This window comes from Pecten maximus, chromosome 19, assembly GCF_902652985.1.
Source record: "Pecten maximus chromosome 19, xPecMax1.1, whole genome shotgun sequence".
Classification (NCBI taxonomy): Eukaryota; Metazoa; Mollusca; class Bivalvia; order Pectinida; family Pectinidae; genus Pecten; species Pecten maximus.
Window position 1 is genome coordinate 9,223,178 of NC_047033.1, and position 27,568 is coordinate 9,250,745.

Sequence of the window (27,568 nt, forward strand, 5' to 3'; positions counted from 1 at the left end):
GTTGTATAGCTGATCTAGGTAGGTAAAAACAATGGTACCTGTTGTATAGCTGATCTAGATGGTACCTGTTGTATAGCTGATCTAGGTAGGTAAAAACAATGGTACCTGTTGTATAGCTGATCTAGGTATGTAAAAACAATATATATAAACAGCATTATTTAAGCATCATTTCTCTCCATAGTGAATTAGATTTCCCTCCATTTTGAAAAAAATATATATACAGAGCAACCCGCTTATTTGCATACCCCTTTTTCCACGACAAAATATGCAAATAACCGGAGTATTCGTATAGGCGGAGTTGGGTTTTTGTCCCTCTTATACATTTTGAAGATCGTCAGGTCGGTACTCAAAATGGGCGCTTTATGATTGTTTACGTTATTTGCATTAAAAATATATTTAAAAAAAAAACAACATTATTTAAAATATAAGAGTAAATACGAAATACATGGGTTGTTATTCTTTGTAAATGTACAAATTTTTGCATACACTTCATCGTTTACTACTTGTCACTCCGAGTCTCTGGGTCCGATACTATTGGTCATACGCGCGTGGGTTGGCACTACGATGTACAATGTCATCGTTTCAATTAACATTCATTATCGTCTCGAGATGCGTTGTGTTCCTGCTATGAGTATATTAGTTGTTTGATCATAGGTGATGAACTGCTGAAGCAATAGACTGTCTTAAATGACCGTGACATGTTATTGTCGTTTGGGTTTGTTTTGGAAAATGGCGCACACACACAAAGAGTTGTCGTTCATTACACATATGCCCCCACAATGCAACGCGCCTAGTAAACAATCAAGGCGATCGCAACCTGCCTCAGCGAGTGTTTAAGTGCACAGAACACAGGTTTGGATCGATGCTATAATAAATAAACAAATCTCATCAAAAGATGAGGCATATAAATATTTTATTCAGTAATTCTTCTGCACATTGCTACTGATATGGTCTGAATAATAACTTAATGTCGATATCGATGCATCGAACGTAACCTGTAATGACAAAGTGTGAACCAATGATAAGATAACGTTGTACATCGTGTCGAATCAATATGTAAGTTAAAACACATTTCATAAAACTTTTATTACGGGAAAATCACAAAAATACCCTAAAATCAATTGAAATTTTTCAATTTTTTTGAATTTTTATATGCATATAAGCGGGAGTCGGTGTTTTAGTCGATGCAAATACACGGGATTAAAATACAAAGATAAAGAAGGAAAAAATCGGGACCTGAGACTTTTATGCAAATAAGCGGGATATTCAAATAACCGATATGCAAATAAGTGGGCTCCTCTGTATATTTTTGTATGATATTAGACTTTATTCAGTAGTGTGATTCATACCTTGGCCCAGCTGTTCAAAAGGTGATTATAACTTAATCACTTGATTTTGTGAGAAATTAATTTCCCCTTTATTTGAAAGCCTTTGTGTACATGTATCCCTTGCAATAGGCAGGTGCTGTAAAAGAGTCTGGTAAATGTTGTAATTTCATAAAATTCGTCAAGTTAGTTTTACCAAAAATTATTCTATTGGAATTTTAAAATTGATGTTAAATCGTGATTAGCCTAATCACCTTTTTAACAACTGGGCCCTGATCTGAATATGATGTGCTGCAAAAAAAAAAAAGACAAGTGTTGGAACATCGACACTGAAGACGATTGCCGAGATGTAAATAAAATATAACTTTGTGATTTGAATATACATTTACCAAAATGATTCATTATGACTTTGTGTTTTTTGTGTGATTAACAGGTTTGGCTGTGAGACATGATATAGCTACAGACTCTGTGGACATCGCCCCTAACAACCGTGTAGGCACCAAGAGATATATGGCCCCAGAAGTATTGGATGAATCTATCAACATGACTCATTTTGAGTCGTTCAAACGAGCAGATGTTTATGCTTTTGGTCTCGTTCTGTGGGAAATTACAAGGAGGTGTTCATTGGGAGGTAATATTGTTAAGTTTTTCCTGGGGGAAGGGGAGGTTTTTCAGCACAAAGATGTCTTCTCTGTGAAGAAAAGGTGGAAATTTATGGCAGAAATGTTACATTAAAAAAATGACAAACCAATTTGTCTTCATAGAGGGATATACCCTAGACACAAAAAGCATTATTACCTTGGAAGTAGTAGAGATTGAAACACTCGCATTTTATAACTGAAAAAATTGTAAATTCTGTCAAAGTCGTAATCACATAGCATCGCATAGTTTGAGATGGTTTTTAGCTCATCTACTTGAAGGGCAAATCTTCAAACGACTTCTTCTCAATAACCAAGAGGCCCAGGGACTTGATATTAGGTCTGTAGCATGCTGGGTTAAGGGCCTGCAAGTCTGTTCAAATTAATGACCTTGACCTATATTCAAGGTCACATGGGTCTAATAGGCTAAAATCTTCAAACAACTTCTTTTCAATTACCAAGAGGCCCAGGGACTTCATATTGCACCTGTAGCATGCTGGGGTGAAGAGCTATAATGTTTATTCAAATGAATGATCCATTGAGCCTTTTGTTATAAAATCTGTTGAACTGCAGGTCATATGCTCAAAATTTAAAAACACTTTCTTTTCATCAACTATATTGAAACCGATGAATTGTTAAACTGCAAAAACAAATTCAAATTTTGAACCGTGTTTGCTAGAACTGAAAGTTGAGCATGAATAATGAATCAAGGTACGGATAAGATAATACAATCAAACAGCTGATGTCTTATGTTTCCTTCTGAGTCAAGTTCTGACACAATGTTGTATGGTTTTAGGAATTGTAGAAGAATACCAGCTGCCTTTCTATGACCTGGTTCCATCAGATCCGAGTCTGGAAGAGATGAGAAAGGTTGTTTGTGATGACAAACATCGTCCAGCCATTCCTAACCGCTGGCATTCACATGAGGTATGAAACAATTATTGTCTTGTTGTTGTAATATCTTTGTTACATATCTCCTATTTTGGGGTAGTGGTGTCCATCTTTTCGGACACAGACTTGTCTGTATAACTATAACTTGTGAAAAATTCTTGCAGTTTTTCCTGGGGTTTTAATTGCTTCAGTACTTGGCCAGACAGTTTTTAATAAAAAAAACAATGTTTAGCCATCATATTAATTCACAAATAAGCCCCTTCTTCATTTTTGCAGAATCTTCAATTTTGAAATAATAAGCTAAAATAGGTTCAAAAATAAGCTGGCCCCAAACATTAATAATACTTTAGTTTACACTTTGGGAATCCCGATGGATGAGGCTTATTGGAGGATAAATACATTAAGAAGAAACTGGTAGGGGCTATCATGTTTTAATACCATCTTTAGTTTCATAAAAGGTCCTATACATATGGATATACGGTGTATATATAATGATAATAAAGTTCACATTGACGAAGGCCATTTTCATTTTTGCGGTCCAAACGTTTGGACCAGTGTTGTTCGTTTATAAAACTACAAACGGACCTGGTGATTTTATATTGTTATTGACGAGCCTGAACAAAGGTTTCCAAGGCCTGTATTAACATTTGCAGGTCCGTCAAGATATATGTTTGAAATATTTCATTTAAAAATTGGACAAAACAGTTTGTCCACATAAACAAACAGGCCCTTATATAATTACACTTCTAAAATTGGCAATCTGTTTGTTTCAGTCGTTGAGGGTGATGGCACGTCTGATGAAGGAATGTTGGTACCACAATGCTGCTGCTCGACTTACTACGCTTCGTATCAAAAAGACACTAGCCAGCATTGCCAACCAGGAAGACATGAAAATATAAAATATGTGATAACCCCTGTGTGATAAGGGGAGGTGATTCTGATATGGACAGATTATTATCTCCATGCTAGCGTTTAAACGGAAGGGGAGACAACTGATAAAAGACAGCTTGATATTTTTCCTTTATATTAACAAAGGGACATACCTCTGATAGTGTTACATTGATGTGACATGGAAAAGGTGACAACCTGATTTTATTTTTAATTATCTCATATGACTTTGAAGGAAGTTGGATAAAATACGAGATTTTAATATCTCATATGACCTTGAAAGAAGTCGGATAATTTAAGGGATGATTTGAAGTGAACTTCCTTTATTATATATCCAAGGGAAGGGAAGGAACTCTTGAGAGAAGGATGGATCTAATCCATGCCGCCCTCGGATAGCAATCACTTTAAAAAAAATTACAGTGTGAATGAAGAATGTATCTGGTAAATTTAAGGATGTTTGGTGATGTGTAAGAGGTATTGAATTGGAAGATGTTTGAACTGGTACACAAGGAGCAGTTCTTAGGATCAATGCCATCAATGGTTATTTATCATAATTATATTTAAATTAATGTCTGTTGATTGAAGGAAGGTTCAGACTTCAAATGTAAGGAAGATTATTTTGACACCGGTTATTCTTGTTATATTATAAATAACATAGTGATAATGATAAATCAAAATAAACAGGATTTATTTTGACACAGAATAAAGGATTTTGTCTTCAAGACTAAAAATAAGAGGGTAATGAGATATTGAATTATATGCTAAAACAGACCAATTGGAGTTAACAGGGGAAATTGTTGATGATAAAAAGCAATGCATATGAAGATCATGTAGCCATATATAATTTTTTGTAGCATGTTTGTAACTGATCTGTCAATTAGAAGTGACACAAGTCTGCATGCAATCCTTGAACAATCCTTGAATTTTGCTTTGTGGCCTTAAAAAACGTAGATATAATAATTCTATAATTATTTTCAACCTGAGGGCAATGGGTAAATCGGTGCTGAAATTAAATTTGAGTAAGTTGAAAAGTTAAATAATGAAAGGAGTATTTATGACCAGGATGATTTGTCACAATAAAATGTGAAAGGTGATGACCCAAATATATGCTCATTCTGTATGCAAAAATCCTTGAGAAATTCCATAGAACATTAAAATGGCCTTAATGGGTTTGACAAGATCTGTACCTACCATGGTGTAAATTCAGAATCAAGTTTTTATGCTCCAGACAGCATAAAATGGTCCCCTTTGTCCAACAGTCTTTTCAAATCTCAAATTTGGTTAAGAAGTTTTGCATATCTGTGCGGATTTATTTGATATTTAAAGTCTTACAATTACAGTAAGTACACTGTCATCCATAAAAAAACTACACACATTCTTTTGACTTGTTGAAATAATTCAAATGCATCATGAACTGAAGCTTTGCAATTTCTTGAAGATTATTAATTTGTCTGTGACAAGATTATTCATTTGTCAGTGACAAGATTATTAATTTGTAGGTGACAAAGCAATTTTTTTGAAAATAACCCACCTCATTGAAGTTTTTTTTTTTTTTTAAAGATGTACGCATTACACTGTAAATTATCCCTTCCAAAAAAGTAGTTATTCTGTGAAAAAATGCACTAAATTTACCAAAATTTCTAAAAATACAGAATACCATATTTAACAGAAATGTCAACTATTGATAGACTATAACAGCATTGTGATGAGAAGTCATCAGTGTAAACAAAAGATATTACAATACACAATATTATATTGTCTGCAAAGTGTGTAGGTAGTTATGGATGGCAGTGTATTATATTAGAGAGGACTTCAGGCACAGAAGGCTTTATTTTCTTAACGAGACTGTGACTTTACGGTTGACATGAAGATTTTGGAATCATATGAATTTGTGTGCATTATGAAACTTTTTTAATTTTTATTTTTTTTTTTTAATTTTATGCATCTCAGTTCTTCCAGCATTACTAAAGTTAGATAAAAGTGTTTAATCATGTAAAACCAGCATTTACTTTCCTTATAGATTCAGTCAGCATAATATTCCTGGGCCCAGTTGTTCAAAAGTTGATTAGCCTAATCACTTAATTAGTGAAAATTTCATTTCTCCTTTATTTCAAAACCAGTGTTCATATTTCTTGAAATAGGCAGGTTGGAAAGGACCTAAGAGTGTTATATTCTCCAAAAATTTTGTCAAGTTGGTTTTACCAGAAATGATTTTAACAGGACTTTTCAAGTCGTTGTTTAACCCTGAATAGTGTAGTCACCTTTAGAACAACTGACCCTTATTGTTGTACCCCTTTGATTCTTCTTTAGTGAGGAGTGGGATATAGACTGATCACTTGTCTGTCACTCCATTTGTGCATCCGTGTGTCTGTACTTAGTCTATGTACAAGATATTTCATGAACATCTCGAAAGATTTCATATTAACAACATATTAAATATCACAACATCAACTTCTACACCGGATTCAATTTTAGTGGCCATTGGTCAAGGTTTAAGGTCAAAGGTTACACCTGACCACTTTCAAAATAGGAAGCTTGTGAATAAGATATCTCATGGCTCTAGACAGATATATTTCATGGATGAGGGCACAGGGATACAATGATTTAAACTCTCACTTTAATTAGTTTTATTCATTGTAGTCTTTCTGATTTGAAGTTTGGTAATTTGGAATACTCCTATATAATACACTGTCGTTGCTTATGTCAAAAATATGAATGCTTTGTGCCGTGTTATCAATTTTCTTGCATCACTGTAGTATCCATATCAGAACTTTTGTACCAAATAATTGTTGTATGTACCACATCTTTTTATACATTATTGTATGTATCTAATCAAATGAAAATGTTAAAATACAGTAAACATGCATATTTTAGCATTAATCTTTTGCACTTTTCACTCTAGAAGCATTGCACTAAATCATTATTGTGCTAATTACACATTCTATATACTATTTCTTTAGAAAATATACCAATTTTTTCAAATCTGTTATGATTTGGTAATTATAATGTGCTAAAATTTGTACATTTACAGTACCTAAAAAACAGAATAATAATCAAAAATGATAAAAGATATATAAATCACCTTTAGACAAATATTAAGAAACTTAAAGTTGACCCTGAGTGACAAGATTGGAGTTTTACTACCCTATATAGATTACTAAGTGTTTGATGCGGTATATGATTTGTATATTTTATTGTTTCCTGTGAATCATGTGATATATCTTTATTTCTATTATCTTATTATATCAATTTGTTTTACAATGCTTCTGTGTAATTAATATAATCAACAGTAAATCTTTTTAAAACTTATTTTTGAAAAATTGATACTAATGGAAAACTAGGTGTCTTTTCCTCGATGGTATGTACGAGATGTTGATCTCAACTTTTCTCTGTTACTATAGTATGTACAAGAAACGAGTTGTGATCTTATTGTTTTCTTACCCATTGTATTATGTATATGTTGCTTGTTTCACTCTCGTTAAAATGTACATTTAACCAGACATAACTTTATCCAATATCTGTCCTGTCGGTCGGATTATAGTACATCTGAATGTACATCACCTCAATGAACTGAATGATGTCTACTGTTATAAGTAGATAATGTTTTTATCATTTCCATTGAATAACTGTGTAACAGTTACTTATTTTACAGATTTTACCTCACAACTGAAAATGAATAGTTTTAGTAAAATTACTGATTCACAACATTTTGACGTGGACTTCTCATTGGGATATGTACACTGATAAATATGTCTAGGTGTCATTTCTGACAATTCAGCTGTCCTGTAAGTAAAGCTCTTACTGTGTTATATGAACACAAATATTGTGATCGTTAAATTTTGAGACTGATTGAAAAAATAATATGGCCAGCAGGTGGCCATCTTGGATTTTGAGACTGATTGAAAAAATAATATGGCCAGCAGGTGGCCATCTTGGATTTTGACAGATGAAGTTTGTTATCTTCTTGATGTTTGTCTTTGTGTGACACCGTGTTGCTAATTGCCCTTTCACTGTATTATGCATGAGACAGTGTGTTGATGAGCTAGAAGCCACTGTAATATATAGATCGTCTATCAATGTAATGACCCTTATGATGAACAGATAACTGTCATAATGTATGGATTGAAATCACCCGAGATCAGATTTCGGTTATTTATGAAAAAAATGTATGTTTGTCATCATAAGAATCAGAATTGAAAAGTATTCATTGTAGAACAATGGCAAGGTATACAAATAAAATCATAAGAAACAATCCAGTGTTTATTTTCCAAAATAAAGCAAGCACAGATTATATTAGTTTTTGTTCTTGACATACTTGTAATTGAGTCTTATCCATTAAACACTAGTCCTAAAGTCAGTTTTTCTAAACAAATAGATTTTTGTGCATCATCGATTGCAGTAAACTTACTCTTTTCGTAAACTGAACTTAAACAGACAAGTATTGAGTCTTGCCCAAGGACAACCATGACAGGGCCGGTATGTTATGTCGTGGTTGTGTCCTTCGGTAAGACACTTTACCCTGATTACTCTAGATGGTATACTACTGGCCTTCAGTATATTGTTCAATGTGATACAGGTAGTCACCAACTACTACAAGGAGACCATGCCTCAAAATGACCCTAGCTGTTCACTAGGTGATATACCCAGCAAATAAACAAACAAAAAGCATTATGATATATGGAACGCCGAATTATCATATATTCAATTAATTGAACCTACCTTCAGGGAGATACAAAAGCCAGCTGGATATGGAAGAAGTATCGGAAGAACAAGGGGAGCGGTCCCTTTTCCCTATTTGTTTGTAACTGAAGATCGGTTCAATTTAATTAGAGATAGGTTCAATTCAATTAGAGATAGGTTCCATTCAATTAGAGATAGGTCAAATCAATTGAAGAAAGGTTCAATTAGTCTTATTTAAACCTATCTTAAATAGAATTGTACCTACCCGGTATCTTCAATTGAATTGTACCTATCTCTAATTGAATTGAACCTATCTCTAATTGAATTAAACCTATCTTTAATTGATTTGAACCTATCTTCAATTATTTGAAGATAGGTTCAATTAATTGAATACATGTATATGTTAATTGGGCGTTCCATAATGATGGAATTTGTAAATTCACAATGCATGTATTTTGAATAGAAAATGATTTTCACAAAGTATGATTTAAGATTAGCACAATCGTAAAGTGGAATGTTTTGAAATCGAAAAATGATACGCTTAACAACACATTATTACAGTAAATGATTCACATTGTAGATATGCATGCTACACATAATTATGTATTTACTTTTCAACCCAAGAACCTACAGCCAATCCCATAGTCAACTGAGAGGGTGTGAATGAAAGTATGAGATGAATTGGATATAATCCAGAATTGACTATGAAGGGATTGACTATCAAATAGCATTTGAGGGGAGAACCTATTCAAGTCTGATGTCATTGCCAGAAAGTCTTATGCAATAAATGCTGTCACAAACAGTAATACAGATATTACACGAATGCCCATGAGATTTGATTTGTTTTTGTTTAACGTCCTATTAACAGCCAGGGTCATTTAATGATGTGCCAGGTTTTGGAGGTGGAGGAAAGCCAGAGTACCCAGAGAAAAACCACCGGCCTACAGTCAGTACCTGGCAACTGCCCCACGTAGGTTTCGAACTCGCAACACAGAGGTGGAGGGCTAGTGATAAAGTGACGGGACACCTTAACCACTCGGCCACCGTGGCCCCTCGAAGCCCATGAGATACAGTAAAACTTGCTTATAACGAATACCAATGGACCAGAGTAGGTATTTCGTTCTATTAGAAAGTCATTACTAGGTTTTAAAATTAATAAGGATGAGCCGAATTCGGAATTTTCATTTTCTTCATTATAAGCTGGAATTATTATCAAGTATTAAGAAAGCTTAATTCTACTTGGGAAGAATCCAGTCGCAAGTCAACCCTTGGTACTGAGATCTTCCATCAATACTCTTACAGACTGCCACTTACGTGTACAGATATTACATTAATCCTGGCGAGATACACAGGAAGAACCCAGTCTTATGTCAACCCTTGTACCGAGATCTTCCCAGCATCAGTGTCGTGTTGCTGTCCGATTGAAACTTTTGGAGTAACTGGTCACTAAAGCTTTGATGCCTCTTGCTGACCTTAAAACTTTGTTAATCTTTGGCTCATTTGCTCTTGCATTAGTGACTAGATTTCCCAAAATGTTAGCAATGAGCAACATAAAGCTAGTGAGAACGAATTGAGCAAACTTGACCAGGATTTAGAGCCTTATAAAAGCAACTTTGCAAGCTCAGTGAAAAAAAATGAAATCGGCGTGTTCATTGTGCACAGTGTATTCAATGAACGATTTGGAATGAAACCTCATTGTTCACAAACTATCTGCAGAAACCTGCAGGAACAACAAGAGAAGAGAATTCGTCGGGGATGGTAGGGACATCATACAGCTAGCCCATCCTTCTAGAAATCGTCAGGGATGGTAGGTAGCCCATCCTTCTAGAATTCGGCAGGGATGGTAGGGACATCATATAGCTAGCCCATCCTTCTAGAAATCGTCAGGGATGGTATAGGGACATCAAACAGCTAGCCCATCCTTCTAGAAATCGTCAGGGATGATGGGGACATCATACAGCTAGCCCATACTTCTAGAAATCGTCAGGGATGGTAGGGACATCAAACAGCTAGCCCATCCTTCTAGAAATCGTCAGGTATGGTAGGGACATCATACAGCTAGCCCATCCTAGAATTCGTCAGGGATGGTAGGGACATCATATAGCTAGTCTATCCTTCTAGAAATCGGCAGGGATGGTAGGGACATCATACAGTTGGTCCATCCTTCTAGAATTCGTCAGGGATGGTAGGGACATCATACGGCTAGCCCATACTTCTAGAAATCGTCAGGGATGGTAGGGACATCATATAGCTAGCCCATCCTTATAGAAATCGTCAGGGATGGTAGGGACATCATACAGCTAGCCCATCCTTCTAGAAATCGTCAGGGATGGTAGGGACATCATATATCTAGTCTATCCTTCTAGAATTCGTCAGGGATGGTAGGGACATCAAACAGCTAGCCCATCCTTCTAGAAATCGTCAGGGATGGTAGGGACATCATACAGCTGGTCCATCCTTCTAGAATTCGTTAGGGATGGTAGGGACATCATATATCTAGTCTATCCTTCTAGAATTCGTCAGGGATGGTAGGGACATCATACAGCTGGTCCATCCTTCTAGAATTCGTCAGGGATGGTAGGGACGTCATACAGCTAGCCCATTCTTCTAGAAATCAAGAACTTCTTAATACCTAGGCCACTGCCCAAGAATGCTAGCTAATAGTGGAAATTTCGCATTACAACTGGATGCTCTTCTTGAGAAATCAATTATGTAAGAAAAGAAAGAGTAGCAAGGTCAAGAAAAATGCTCCAAATGAAGACAGCACCTACACAGTATACTAAAGACCACAGGTACTTGTGGACATGATTATGGTGTTTTTAATCTAAATGTTACATTATAGACTAAAAGGTCAGCTAAGAAGGAAAACATTTACTGAATTGACGGCACATAGGCTTGTGGCGGTAAAACTTTGTATATTTCAGGGAGAACGGGGATCCCCCCTTACTACTTGCTTACGTTTTAGTATTTATAAGGCCAATGTACGATTTTGTTTTTACAAATTAAGCATGCGATTGTAATACAATTATTTCCTCGTCTATAATGTAATATTTTGATTAGAAAACATCATAATCATGTCCACAAGTACCCGTGTAAAAGAAGACGGCTTCTCGGCGGCGTTGAAGAGAAATATTTTCTAATCCTAGAGAAAATAGGTGACCTGTTTCGACACCAATACGCGAGAGAGAGAACTATCCTGGTTTTCAGGTTGTATAAAAACACATGAACATTAAAAGGAAACTCAGAGGAACTTACAAAAGCCCTCAAAACATGGTCAGATTAGTTCAACATAAAGGGGATTACTGATGAGCTCGTATTTTAGAGTTTGGCTGGCCAGCACTCGGCCTGAACCCCCTCCCCAGATGAGGAATTTTTTTATAGCCTTAAAAAACGCATATGTCAAACCAGCAGTTTTACCAGGTTGAGCTTCACGTGCTCTTTCACGTTCTCAACAATTGTATTTCGTCACGTCAACAATACCATGACGTCACGGCAACAGTACAATGACGTCACGTCGACAATTAAATCACGTAACGTCAACATTTCCTTGCATTGATGTAACGTCAATATTTGATACATACATAAGAGGGTAAACAGGGTAAGAGAAAAATAATAATCCACCCCCATGGAAGTGAGACAGGGAAATCGCAACCCTCAGGTTAAGATAATTAAGCTGCCAAGCGCTCGGCAAGCCTCGTGTTTGTCAACTTAAGAATCATTCCCCTCGGGTTGAGATTCCGCTGTCTCGCCTCCAAGGGGTTGAAAGACTTTATTATTCTCTTACCCTGGAAAGGGATTCCGGATATCCGCAGTTTTACCGGGCCAAGATTTTCTTATCTCACCCTAGGGAAAAGACAAGCCACGTGCTCTTTGAACGTGCTCTTATAATTGTTCTCGATAGGGTGACGTCACTATGACCTGGTCCCGAACTATTTTACTGGGTCATACACATGCATATGTTCGTCTGCTTGTTGATTTAAAACGTAGTGAAAATGTTCAAAATCGGTGATTTGGTAACTATTTGGTCAATTGGAAAACAAGGTGTTATTCAGGGTACATTTAAACCGACTGGAACTTATGTTAATTAATGTTTAAAGTACGTTGCCGTCCACGTTTGGATTTGGTTCACACTACGGTTGGAAAACAGAGTAAGAGAAAAATAATCACTGATTCAACCCTTTTTGGGATGAGATAGAGGGATCTCAACCTTCGGGGGAGATTGTTAAGTTCCTAAAGTACGTCCTCTTATCGTCGGACAAGAGAAAAATAATCATTCATCCCTCTTATTTAAGAAACCCCATTTCCAAGATGGCTAGTAAACTGTCGACCATTCTGTGTTCCTGATCAGTTTCAAAATTAAACAGACACAGCTTAGATATATGGGATGAAGAGGACGTACTTCTCAAGAAATAGGGATAAATAATAAACTTCGGCAATCAAAATTCAAGATGGCTGCCTATCGGCCATTTCTGTTTCTCCGATTATTCACACCGATTGGGCACAACTAATTTCCAAGGGGAACATAAACATATTAACTTACAGAAATATCCTTCAGGCAGTGCTTTTTCAAGAATTAAAATTGTGATAACAAACTTCATCTGACGAAATCCAAGATGGCCACCTGTCGGCCATATCATTTTCTCGATCAGTCTCAAAATTCAGCGAGCACAACTAATAATTTATTTATTTATGTCCTGCTAGCGTTGTATGTACATGTATGAATTATCACCGTCGTGCATACTTGTCTCTCAGGGTGCCTCAAAAGCCATGGAAGGCAACCTAATTACTTTTATGTGTTCATTATTTTAGCTGACAAACACAATTGTGAATATGTTCGTCGTCATTTATTCAAGTATTCAATCAAAAATACTTTTCTGAAACAGCCGCCATAATGATATGATTTCAATGTCGATTGCGTTTCGTTTGATTTTGACAATTTAATATAATTCCGGAAAATCAACACAACCTCATTACTGCGGCATAAATTTCCACTTCCTGTTCCAGGAAGCATCAAGTATCAATTCTCAATCATTAGTGGACATTCCGAAACAGACGCTGCTACGACACTGATTCGTGTACTTTGCTGATATATAAGTAAGCGCAAATGGTATAAACAAAGCTATCTCGGTGTCGTTATACTTCGCGTTTTGTCTTAAGTGTAAATGTTAGTTTTGTTTTGACGTAGATCACAGGGAAATTCACCGATTGCATTATATTTTCACGAGTGTATACAGTAGTGTGTCATCTCTATATCATACAGTGATATACTTTCTTGAAGAGTGATAAGGACTTTGGTTGGCGAAATAGCCGTTTAGGCTCAAGAGTCCACGGAATATTATAAGTACTGTCTTGAGGATGGAAAATGTTTCAAATCCCAATATGACTTTGTGATGCATTTCACTTAGTCTATATAAACAGGCATAGGTGTAGCTTTAATCGTAATTTAAATAATTCAAATGTCATTGTGTCTGTAAAATGCATCCTCTTGGTATTGTAAAATGTTTAGATCTCACAGATAATGACTAGTAATGGATTGCCCCTGATGTCTGATATACAAACTGTTGCATATACAGCCCTAAGCTTTATTTGTAATATGCTACTTACTTTGTTGTTGTACCATGTTACTTCATGCGGAACTGTTACCACTTTACCACATAGTGACACCTACATGTATTGTAATTACTTTCTTGACCATCATTTTTAGAATTCAGTAACATTGGGTGTAACAGGTGTGACAATCCTGCTAAAATATAGGTCCCAAAACCAGGCACGTTGACAGATAAATATTGTATGTCTGGTCAGATCTGCATTTGTCTGATATTAAAGATTTGATATATTAATTATATTTACTAGACTTTTGATTCGACACCTGTCAATTATTGTCTGAATTGTGCACCAAATTGGGAAAAGGCTGATATAATAGAGTAATACTACAAGTATGTATATGTACATAATCAAACAAATATCCAGAATCACATCCATCTGTCAGCTATTGTGGTATAGCCAGATTTTTAAAGTGTTATATAGCACTAGCTGTGCAGTCCCTTGCATGTACATGCATCCTCCACTCTACCATAAAACTTCCTGAGGTACAAATAGCAGATATTGTCTGGACTGAACGCTGGTGGCCAGTTAATGAAGCTGAAATGGTAATTTGCTGTAATGCAATTCATAAGTTCCTGCAGGTACAAATCCTGATTACATTTGGTGCCCAACTAAAATGCCTTAGGAAGGTAGAATATGGTCTCGTGTGTCTTCAGGGTCAAAGACTTGGTTGAAAGAGAAGTAATGTGTTGAAGGAGGGAGTATAATGTATAGCAGGGCTGGACTGGACTGAACAACAATGCCAGTGGCCAGGTAGCTCAAATGGTTAGAAATCCATCTATAGTTTAGAAGTCTCAGGTTTGATTCGGAGGCTGATCATTGCATTCTTTCTCTCCTGTTCCAAATACAAAACCTGACCATAATTAGAATGGATTTAGCCTGGTGGATTATATTCAATGTTGTGAAAGTGTTTTCAATATAGAAGTATTTCATTGACATGATCCGTAGGCTTTTCTGAGAAATCTGTTCCATATATATACCTGATCTTGTTAAAGATTGATGAAAAATATCCTCTGACATTTGAATTCATTGAAGCCCTCTGTTGATAGATCTATTATCTACTCTTCCCATCAGTTTGTATCATGTTGTATCATGATATAAACAGTATTGGATTTAGGACAGTCAAGACTAGTACTTCTCTTTGACATTTCACTGATCATGAGCTGTCTAATGGAGGCCCATTTTCAAAACAAAAATAGTACAAGTAGATAAAAATTATACAAGTTCTGTCATTCCTGACAATTACTCTACTTTCCATTTCTCATTTATTTTCAAAAATAGATAATATGGGAGAGATAATGTACTTCAGAATATAGAGTAATGCATACAATGTATTTCGTTCCTGAAAAAAAAATATGTAATTTAAGAATTTATTTGTTAAGAATAAGAAGGTTGACATTTTGAGTTGGTACAAAAATTGTACAGGTGTAATCTAGCATGTTTGTCACTGTGCATTCAAGTCCAGATATTGTTTTTTGGTTTAAAATTTTCACCAGTTTTTACAAAGAAATAAAACTGACCATAGTCAAGATTAAATTTCAATATTAATTATATAAGCTTTCATAGCAAAACAAAAATCAAATACCGTATTTGACCTAATAAGGGCGCCTGCCCTAATAAGGGCGCCCCTACGTACCTTTTTTCAAGGAAATAAATCTATGACTGAGTGTCAAAATGGTGTTCAAAAGTAATAATTCATGTGAAATATTTTGCTACTTTATGTGTTCAATTTTCTTCAGCAAATTAAATAACTGGAATACATGTTTTCGCCACATTTTGTGTATTCCTACAGGCTACAGATGACATGTCAGTGCAAAGAGCACCAAAAACTAAACACACATACAAATAATAACTTACCATCTTTATTTGAAGATAAAGTAAAGACTTCATTCTTGTTGATAAATAACTTTTGTTCGGAACAGAAAGCTAGTAAATCAATTATTAGGTCAAAGAAAACGATGTCTGATATGATCTGGGAAATCACCTGTTTCTATAAATAGAACACAAAAGAGTTCCATTTGAACATAAATGGTGGAACACACGTTCTCTGGTCTAAAGATCAGCTGGCATGGTTTACAAGTTTACATGAGTATTCAAGTGATGTTTAAGCTTAATATATGATAATGAATAGATATCTTCATCTGGAATATTTTTATGACTGAATATTTTACCGTTTCCACAACCTTGGGTATTCTGCTATAAGGTATAGTCTGTTTCATAAAACTTCAGAATAACTAATCTTAATAAGGGCGCCCCCACTGTCAATTACCCGCGCCCTGCGCCCTTATTAGGTCAAATACGGTATGATTTATGAAGGTCTGTTCTTTCTTTTACAGACATGAAAATTCCAACTTGAAATGGGACAGAGAAAAATATTGCTTCCATGGAGACTGAAAATAAAAAGAGGGAAAGCACCATGCTTGGACATGGACAACCATATACAGGGGAGATAATTCCGACTTGTAAAAAGATAATATACAATTTAAACAGATTGTTAAGGAACTGAAGGATGGAAAGCAAAAAGAAATCAGCTACATTGCCTGCAGGGATGGCACCACCGACTTCTTCTTCAGGAACACGTGTGAAATCTCCACAGAAGCTGTCTTCCCATTCCTTCAGTGGCGGCTTTCTGAGTAGACTAAAGCGCAGGTTTAGACTCAAAAGCAAAGGATATGAACTGCAACCTGGGAGCCACACTCCTGTCCAAGGAGTTCGGTTCCAGCATTGCCCAGAAGACCAAACAGATCAATTACGAGAAGAAGTTGGTAGGAGGCCTGGTCCAGCAGATGTATTAAGAACTCACTCAGACAGACGCACTGAACGTCCCTCACAGTTCTGTGGTGGACATAAAAAGGATGAACGGAAAACAAGGTCTGACTTTCTTCATGACCCCAATAGTGCTGTACAAAGAAACTGTTTAGATACAGATTTGAATATACCAAATGAGTATGTGGCCTCTGACACAAATGTAATTGACCTTGAAAATGATGGTGGATGCATTGAAGGTGATGTCTTTGATGATATGGACCCTGGATATGAGACTCTGGATGAAATACGTAGGAAAATGCAAATTCAGTTTAATCAGCCTCAGAAAATGAATGGTAGTGCTTGCCTCCCTGAAACAGACTTTTTATCTCAAAGACCTAAAGGTTCCCAGCACCGACGGTCACAGTCCACTGGTCACCCTCAAATATCACACCCTAGCGAATTTGGAACAATGCTGGACAGTGGCCTTGGAAGTCCACTAGTGTCGGACACTTCTTCCAATATGAGAACATCAGATATAGTGACATGCAAATCTCTTTCTGTTGTTAGTGATACAGATATCAGTGCTTATCAGAGTGTCAGTTCCATAGGATACACCCACAAAGACAATTTCCTTAATCCCTCAAACTTACCATCCATGAGGATGAACAGTTGTCCAGGTAAAACTTATGATTTAAGTCCTGGGAAGTCCCAAGATTTGCTCTGTCCAGGAGGGTCGGACATGATCTATAACTCCGACACATACTTACCAGATCATGAAGTCAGTGAACTTTATGCCAATCCAAAAATTTTGATGCGGAAGAAAACTCAAAGAGAGGAAAATGAAGCAAAACTGAGGTTATCTGGACAAGTTTCTAATAGAACTTCAAGTAATGATTCTGATGAAGGGAATACTAGTTTTGATACAGACGGTAAAAGATCAAGTACTGGGGATTCTAAAATAGAAGGGTCAGAACAAGAAGATGAATCTGTACCCCCTATTCCTGAGCGTAAATATAGTTTATACTTAAATCAACAAAATAAAAGACAAAATTCACAGGAAAAACATGTCAATACAATTTCTGAGGACTCCAATTATAGTTCTAGTGCCGTGGACTTCCATTTGGATAAATCTACATGTGCCATGGCAGAAAACAGTATTTTTTCTGACCAAAGGTGTCTCACAGATAGCGCCATAACAGATTCTGTATCTTCCCGAATCTTGAATCAGTCGGCTGACATCTTCGGCCAAGATTCTGGTTTCTGGTTATCGGAAGAAGAGGATCTTTTGCGGTCATGTGATAACAGTGTACATGTTGACAGGACAGATCTTCATTGTCACGGACAATCTAAACCGTCACCAGTGATTCGGTTTGAGAAGGATGAACGAGTGATTCTCACTGGAGATGTTAGGACAATAGCACAGGAAAGTGTAAAGCCAATGTCTGAGGGTGAAAACATAGGATTAGAATCCCAGAAAAAAGGGGAGGTTATTCATCATCAAACAGAACACATGTTGCAAAGCCAAGGGGAAGTAAATAATGACTTATATCAGAACCCCTGGGATGTTGTGAGTGATTCTAATAAACAACGGAGGAAGGTAACAAGTGCCATTTTAAAACATTCAGAAGACACAGATCTTGCATCAGACAATGTTCCTGAAGAAATAACTTCTCACATGGATAAAAAAGAGAAGTTCGATCAAAATAGCAGCCAAATTGAGGATAAGCTTCTTCAGAAAAGAAACTCAACTGGTTCTAGAATTTCTTATAAAGAAATGACAGTTTGTCAGAGTGCTAGTCGTGAAAAGCTTGCTTCAGAGAAAATAACAGAACAAATATTTGTATCGTCGGATCTTGTGTCTTCAATACCGTCTTCTAGTAGTGTTGATTCATCAGAAAACTACTGGAGTCAGCAAAGAAACAGTCAGTATAGAAACAGTGGAGGGGAACATAGAAATAGCAGAGGGGAGCATAGAAACAGTGGAGGGGAGCATAGAAACAGTGGAGGGGAGCATAGAAACAGTGGAGGGGAACATAGAAATAGCAGAGGGGAACATAGAAATAGCAGAGGGGAGCATAGAAACAGTGGAGGGGAGCATAGAAACAGTGGAGGGGAGTGTAGAAAAAGTGGAGGGGAGCATAGAAACAGTGGAGGGGAGTGTAGAAAAAGTGGAGGGGAGTGTAGAAATAGTGAAAGGGAGCATAGAAACAGTGAAGGGGAGCATAGAAAAAGTGAAAGGGGAGCATAGAAACAGTAGAGGGGAGCATAGAAACAGTGAAGAAAACATATATAATGAAAGTGTTGAAATGGACATACAAAATACAGTGCTGGATGTAAAAAATCAAAAACAATCTTGGTCACATATCGCTAATAATAACCTGCCAAATAACGATAGCACTATGAGTGAACAAAAGGTTAAAAGACTCTCAAACGAAAATTCTTCTCAGATAGCTATCAAAGGTAAAGGTTGCCCAGAGCTTTTTACATTGCCTTGTCCAAAGTTGTCACTCGATCTAGAAAATAGTAGTATTAATCTATCGCCTTGTGAGAAGGACTTTGAGTCAAGTCTAGAGGGCAGCACTGAGCCTTCCATAGACAGTCTAGGTGGCAGCACTGATTGTTTGAGTGATAAATCTGGGGAACCACATGTTGTGTCATATGAAGATGATGCTGATGCCGTACTTGAAAACATGGCGGTTCAGAGCGATTCATTTGCAGATGAGATGGCTGTGTCAATAGCAGGAGGTGTAAGTGTTCATTGCAATTCAGAATCAAACAATCAAATTACAGAGGGCATTCTAAGTATTGACATTTCACAGGATTATGACCTGCCATCAGACATATCAGAAACTATTAAGACAGATTCAGCTGAACAGGAAACAGAATCCATATCAGATCCAAGTGATGATAGAGTGTCGTCGGCATCCACACTGAGTCCCTCTGCTCGTCTTCCTGATTATTACTACCAGGACACGGAGCCAGTTCACATGTCTCTCTCTGAACTAGGCATGTCTGATGAGCAGTGGGTTGAACCAGAGCCCATTCACATGAGTGTAAATGAACTAAAAAGATCAAAATCTCACTACGAGGGTGAACGTGAACGACGATCTCATTTCCATACTCCTTCACCGTCGCTCTGGCAGTCTCCACCACAAAACGACGCAACAGAATTACGGAGCTCACCTTCAACGCGAGACCACTCAATTCTTCCTTCAACACAGTGTAGTAATGTTTATGAAACAGTTGATGATGATGATCAGCAGGATCTGGACACAAATTTTCGCCATCCTGGACATCCGGTAATGCACCCTGCCTACATAGGTAATCGTGGAGCGCGACAACGCAGACCGTACTCCGTGGAAGTGTCAGCATTACAAACAAGAAGAGATGAAGATTTTATGAGACGTCTTGACTCGCGACCTCCTGCCATCATCCCAAGGACAAACCCAGAAGAAGGTAAGAAATTTATTATTTAAAACGAAATGTGAAGTGAAATTTGATAGAAATATAACAGGTTCATATTTTACATTTTATCTGTAAATTAAAACGATATCAGGAGGTTTTTGTTTCAAACAATTTCAATTTCCCCTCATTTTGTGTCAAATTTCTTCTATATTGTACAGTAAATACGCAAAACTTCTAATCTCCTTTCAGGAGTGTCCATGATAGTGCTTGATCAATGATTCATGGTTATTCCGTTAAAGCATTTTGTAGTCAAATGCTTGTAATGATGTTAAATATTTAAATAAATGTTTGTTGAATAATTCTTGGTTCAAAGAATGGTATACATTAATATTGAAACCAAATAATTATAACTTCAGATCTAGATAAAATTGAAGAATAACACATGCCCAGTATATATATATGTGTGTGTATTTCACATTTGGTTCTTGAATGATTTTCTCCTTATAAAATATATTTAATTTCAAGTAATTACTTAAAATGCCACTTCAAACACTTAAATTTAACTGGGTAATTGAGTTCTTCAAATTCATAGCTAGATTAATATTGTCAATCCCTGAAAGGTGAAAAAGAATATAATTGTATCTTAAGTCAAATGATGAATAAAATATTATTTGATTAGCTGAAAATAAATTGGGTATTTTGATTAAAATCAGAAATTGCTGTGAAGTCCCTCATTGATTGGTTCAATTTGAACTTATATTCAAATTTGAAGTAAGACAATAGAAATTTTAAGACCAAAATTTTCAATGAAAGAGTCTTAACATTTAGATAACATATATACCAATGTATTTTTTGTTTTATCCTATATCACTGGAGCCATATATATATATATATATAATATATATATATATATGGTCATAAAAAAATTATTAACATATTTTCAAAGTGTAAAAGCTATCAACTCTTGATTTATGTAAAATTATTTCAGCAAGCCAAAGAGACTTCATGGAAAGCATGCGCCAACTTAAAGATGTAAGTATGGAATTAAATGCTATTTATGATATAATGTTGTGATTCATTATTTTCATTAGTAAATGTTTGTCACCGATTTAGATTTACCAAAGGTGATACTGTATTTATCCTCTAATAAGCCCCCTTCCCAAGTGTAAATGTTCAGAACCATATTTATCCTCAAATATGACCCCTCCCCAAGTGTAAAAATTTGATACCATATATATATTTATCATCAGCCCCCTCCCCAAGTGTGAAAGAATCACTTTGAGCTTACTTATTTGAAATTGATGATTCTGCAACAATGAAGAAGGGGCCGGGGCTTATCTAGTTTGTTAACTGGGGCATATTTGTGGATAAATAAAGTAGTCCAGTGATCCTGGCTTTTATTACCTTGGAGTTAAAGGCCGGGAGATCTAGATGACCTACATAAAATCTGTTCTACAGAATTTTTCATAGCTGATCATGACCTTTTATTGATTCTAAGCTAGAGTTTGTGATGTTGCTGAATTGGGTGATAATTATACCCTCACCATATTTTATGGGGATGGGGGAATATAGTATTACACATGTCGGTCTATCCTGTCCTGTTCCATTCCAATCACTTGGTTTGTTTAAATTTGGTTTGTTTGGTTTAACGTCCTATTAACAGCCAGGGTCATTTAAGGACGTGCCAGGTTTTAGAGGTGGAGGAAAGCCGGAGTATCCGGAGAAAAAACAACGGCCTACAGTCAGTACCTGGCAACTGCGCATGCCCCATGTAGGTTTCGAACTCGCAACCCAGAGATGGAGGGCTAGTGATAAAGTGTCGGGACACCTTAACCACTTGGCCACCGCAGCCCCCCATTCCAATCAACAATATACACTAACCCTAGAAACCCCTCAACCTTATCACATTCTCGTGGTCCTTGGTCAACGTTAAAGGCTCAGAGTTCACTTTTGACCCCTTCTGCACAGGATCAATTGTTGCACATATATATATATATATATAGCTTTCATTTCTTACTTACTTTACATTTTCTGGTTTTCTTTGAGTAGCAAGAGCAACCTTTATTTTGGAGTCTTTTAAGGTTTTTTAGCTCACTGGTTACGAGTAACCGTGAGCTAATGCTGTACCCCTGGCATCCGCGTCGGCATCCCACCCCACTTAAAATTTTTTGGGATCAGTTTTTGGAAAGCTTGTAAGTCCAAAAATATACACCTCACACCCTTCTAATTTGGTTTATACATTCATTAGAGGTCTAGGAGTGATGTTATAGCAAAATCATGCTGAAAAAAATGTGATTTTGTCACATTTTTTTGGAAAGTTTTTGGAAAGCTTGAAAGCTTGTAACTCCACACCCTTCTAATTTGGTTTATACATCCATTAGAGGTCTAGGAGTGATGTTATGTGACATGAAATTTCAAAATGACATACTTATACATGTTGCATAAAAATGAGTGCATAGTGTGTGCATAGTGTCACTGCATAGTGTGATTGCTGCTGCCGGTCAGCTTCGCAATCATTGATTGGACTTGTTTACCTGCTTGATATTTTAGATTGGAAAAAAATGATAATTTATCTGAATCAGGTATGTTAAATGTTTGTATGGTCTATATTTATCAGAGAAAATGATCATCGATTCCTGATAGGACAACATAATGAATCACTTTCTCTCTCATTATTCCTGGAATATGTCATGGCAAAATCAGGCACAAAACGAACTGGCTCTTTGAGATCTGAGAATTAAATTAGTTTTGGTTTCACTTGCAAAAGCAGGAAACATATAGGTATCACTATGTCGGCGGTGGCGTCCACACAGAGGTATCCGCGCGATAATTCAAGTTCCCTTGGGCAGATCAAAATCAAACTTCATGCAGATCTTCCTTACCACAAGTGCTTGTTTGGGATTGCTTTTCAGGTCTGAAGGTCAATGGTCAAGGTCACTGTTACTAAAAATAGAAAATCTGTTTCCATGCTATATTTTGATCACCCAACTTTCTGCACAGACGACACATCCACTTCTCGGGAATTCTTGTTTTGTTTCAACCACATTATTGCGATGACTAAGTTTTTAATTTTGTTATGACATTTTTCAAGGGTGCAGAGAAACTTAACATAAACCCTGGAGTATCCAGGATGATTGGAGGTCTGAATCGGTTTAGTTTAAAAAAAAAAAGATGACGGAGATATGATCTGTGTGTTTGATTTGTGACTTTCAGTGCGGTTGGTACTGGGGACCTCTTAGCTGGGACGAAGCAGAAATCAAACTGATGAACAAACCAGATGGCTCCTTCCTGGTGCGGGACAGTTCCGATGACCGCTACATTCTCAGTCTCTCGTTCAACATGCAAGGTCGAGTCCATCACACGCGTATTGAACATCACAAAGGTAAATATCCATAATAACATTTCAATTATATCAGTATATGTTGTTACATGTACCTGGGGATAATATTTCATACAGCTGGGAGGCACAGGTGTATAGTAATTTTTTTTTTTTAAGATTTTTTTTGTGTTTTGCTGGAGATTAGATTACCAGGTAATAGAATCTTTCACTGAATTTAGGGTGAGGCCAAATGTACATGTAGAATCTTACCCTGAGGGTTGGGTTCCTCCTGTCTCACTCTCACGGGGGTGAATTATTATTTTTTCTCTTACCCTGTTTACCCACATATGTATCTAATTTTGCCATTACATCAATGCAAAACAATGTTGATGTGAAGTCATTGTATTGTTGCCATGACGCCACTGTATTGTTGCTGTGATGTCATACAATTGTTGAGAATGCGTGTAGCTTGTCTCAACCCTAGGCTATAAGAGAAATAGCATTCCATTCCTATGTGGGTCTGTAAGACATTCGTATGTTCACTTTTTGTCGAGAGCCCTAGCGACTTCATTTGATTTTTTAAGTGGATTTAATTTTGATAAAACCGTATTTAATACCCAAGTATGAGAATACCTGATACAAGGAAAAGTAAAAGAACATATAGTCTTTTAAATTTATTGAATATATAAATTTTTTTATTTGATTTGATTTTCTGAGGGAACGCTCGCACACAATATCATATAATACAGAAGGATTCTTTCTTCTTTTCTCCAAGCAGGGAAGTTCAGCTTTTGGTCCCAACCTGATTCTCATGGGAAAGCGACCATCCGTGAATTCATCGAACAGTGTGTGAAGAACTCCCGTAATGGCCAGTTTTTGTATTTTATCCGCCCATCTGGCCCCGGCTCGCCTCCCATGCCAGTACATTTGCTGCATCCCGTCTCGCGTTACAAACAGATGCAGTCACTTCAACATATGTGTCGATTTCAAATCCTACAGAAAGTTCGTCGTGATCACATAGACACACTGCCCATCCCTACACAGATTAAAAACTATCTCAAAGACCCACAGTATTATGTGGAGTACCTTGAGGAAGATTAGCAATCAAAGATGACTGACACTCCATACCTGGAGAAATTTCAACGTTATTCTCACTGAAAGAAAATGATAGGATGATTTGTATGGCTTTCAGAGTTTATTCTGCTGTTTTTCTGTACTGAAAAATGGTTATCTCTAAACTCTGATGTCAAAAAAGTATAAACGGAAATCAAATCATGCTTAAACAAAATGTCAGGACATGTATTTTGATGAAAAGTTATTGGCAGAGAAATGGTTATAAATAACCTCCCAGACCATTTATTTTCAAGATGAAAAAAAGGAAATGTACCATTGAAAATATACAGTCAAACCTGTGATATGTGACTTTCCAAGGGAGGCAATAAAAAGGTTACATGTGACAGGTGGTATCTTAGTCCAGATTCTGGTAATAATTTAAGTAATATCTTTGAGAGGGAAAAATAAGGTTACATGTGAGAGGGAGTCTTTTAATTCAGGTGGTCGCTAATTAGGTAGGTTTGACTGTGACTGTTCACAAAATAACCTCATTTTATGAACAGGTACATTTTCAATTTTTGATTTTTTACAAAAATGTGGGTAACAGATTAAATGTGTGATATTTTGAAGTTGGTGGTGTTCAGATTTAAATGATTTGCTCTGTAGTCATTGTAATCTTGAGTTAATGTCAAATTACATTATAGTATTAGAAGTCTAAAAGCCAAACTTTACCAAAGCCCGATATGTGTGTGTGGAACCAATTCCGAAAAGAAAGAACACCGAAAGTCGTTAAATGTCACAAGTCATATTTATGTTGATAACGTACCCAGAAGGAAATGTTTCCTCATGATAATGATCATCATCATCATCTGTTTCAGTTTTTCATTGTTTTGAATATTATATATTTTTTATGTATAAATAAAACTTCTCACTGCTGTTAGAGTAACTTACCAGGGCAGTATAAGTGTTTGAGTGCATGAATATCATTTTGGAGTTGTACTTAATTGAATGTTATAGTATTGTGATGAAGTTTAAATGTGATGTACCCATGTTGCTTAATATGTTACTCTGGCTGAAGACTTAAGTCAATAGGCTGACGGGCAAAGGAATAAGAGCTTCCTTCATTTGAGGGTGGTCCATTTGAGTACAGATGTTTTCTACGAACAACAATATTTTTTACATATCTATTGGGGCAATAGGAATGATGAGCAAACACTCCCATGCCCATTCTCTTCACATTTAATTACATTTCTGTAAGTCTTATTAGTTGTTTGAGAAAGTATGATTTTAAACAAAATACGATGTTAAACAATATCGAATCTCAGAACTTAATCTCAGTAATATAACATTATTTATTTAAAACATTAAAAGCCAAATGTAGCCAATAGTCTTGTGTATATCATTCAAAGCTCTCTTCATTCAGATATCGTTCAGTATTCAATTGTTAGATAAAATGCATAAAATGCAAGGATTAACAATGCTTCATATTTTACATTTAGTACATCTTTGAAATTTATGTTCATTTGTTTATGCTATAGCTATTAGTATCTTAAATATAATGTATTATCCCAAAATGTCATACAAAACGATATCAAATCAGTTTATTAAAAAAGTGTGTACTGCCATTCCAAAATATAAATATATTTTTTTGTATTTGCTCATTTTTGTTAAATTTTGTTTTCCTATTATTTCATCATTTATCCAAATCAGTATTAAGGTTTTATGTTGTGTCATTATATTTTTGTTATTTTCATTATTTTTAATTTTGTTTGATTTGTGTTAATTCATAATAATAATATACGACACAGCTAACTTCATTTAGGGCAATTTTGACTCCAAAGAGATATCACACACTTTAACTAGACTGGACAAAGAGGCATCATCATACACTTTAACTAGACTGGACAAAGATACATCACCATACACTTTAACTAGACTGGACAAGGAGACATCATCATACACTTTAACTAGACTGGACAAAGAGACATCATCACACACTTTAACTAGACTAGACAAAGAGACGTAACCATCACACACTTTAACTAGACTGGACAAAGATACATCACCATACACTTTAACTAGACTGGACAAAGAGACATCATCATACACTTTAACTAGACTGGACAAAGAGACATCATCACACACTTTAACTAGACTGGACAAAGAGACATCATCATACACTTTAACTAGGCTGGACAAAGAGACATCATCAAACACGTTAACTAGACTGGACAAGGAGACATCATCATACACTTTAACTAGACTGGACAAAGAGACATCATCACACACTTTAACTAGACTAGACAAAGAGACACCACCACACACTTTAACTAGACTGGACAAGGAGACATCATCATACACTTTAACTAGACTGGACAAAGAGACATCATCATACACTTTAACTAGACTGGACAAAGAGACATCATCACACACTTTAACTAGACTGGACAAAGAGACATCATCACACACTTTAACTAGACTGGACAAAGAGACATCATCATACACTTTAACTAGACTGGACAAAGAGACGTCACCATACACTTTAACTAGACTGGACAAAGAGACATCATCACACACTTTAACTAGACTGGACAAAGAGACACCATCATACACTTTAACTAGACTGGACAAAGAGACACCATCATACACTTTAACTAGACTGGACAAAGAGACACCATCATACACTTTAACTAGACTGGACAAAGAGACATCATCACACACTTTAACTAGACTGGACAAAGAGACACCATCATACACTTTAACTAGACTGGACAAAGAGACATCATCACACACTTTAACTAGACTGGACAAAGAGACACCATCATACACTTTAACTAGACTGGACAAAGAGACATCATCACACACTTTAACTAGACTGGACAAAGAGACACCATCATACACTTTAACTAGACTGGACAAAGAGACATCATCATACACTTTAACTAGACTGGACAAAGAGACATCACCACACACTTTAACTAGACTGGACAAAGAGACATCATCACACACTTTAACTA

General features: G+C 36.2%; 2 protein-coding genes across 2 annotated transcripts in view; both read left to right on the forward strand.

Annotated features, from left to right (window-relative positions):
• Positions 1-9,249, forward strand: part of LOC117317258 (TGF-beta receptor type-1-like) — a 32,036-nt gene extending 22,787 nt beyond the window's left edge. Inside the window, exons 8-10 of the mRNA XM_033871992.1 lie at positions 1,759-1,956; positions 2,760-2,890; positions 3,628-9,249. Of these exons, the coding sequence (XP_033727883.1) occupies positions 1,759-1,956; positions 2,760-2,890; positions 3,628-3,753 (455 nt within the window). The 3' untranslated portion in view covers positions 3,754-9,249. The remainder of the gene's footprint in view (positions 1-1,758; positions 1,957-2,759; positions 2,891-3,627) is intronic.
• Positions 9,250-13,401: 4,152 nt separating this feature from the next.
• Positions 13,402-26,583, forward strand: LOC117318106. The gene is made up of 6 exons (XM_033873107.1): positions 13,402-13,516; positions 16,363-19,002; positions 19,034-20,230; positions 21,168-21,211; positions 23,393-23,561; positions 24,277-26,583. Exons 2-6 carry the CDS (start codon positions 16,536-16,538, stop codon positions 24,597-24,599), a joined length of 4,200 nt encoding a protein of 1,399 aa, XP_033728998.1. The 5' UTR covers positions 13,402-13,516; positions 16,363-16,535; the 3' UTR covers positions 24,600-26,583.
• The last annotated feature ends 985 nt before the right edge of the window (positions 26,584-27,568 follow it).

Excerpts from the sequence above, each read along its gene's own strand:
- LOC117318106 (XM_033873107.1), top strand. The coding sequence starts at position 16,536 with ATGGAAAGCAAAAAGAAATCAGCTACATTGCCTGCAGGGATGGCACCA. Across the intron at positions 19,003-19,033 it reads CAGTGAAGGGGAGCATAGAA|GGGAGCATAGAAACAGTGAA; the intron begins AAAGTGAAAGGG and ends GAAACAGTAGAG. Across the intron at positions 21,212-23,392 it reads GCATGCGCCAACTTAAAGAT|TGCGGTTGGTACTGGGGACC; the intron begins GTAAGTATGGAA and ends TGTGACTTTCAG.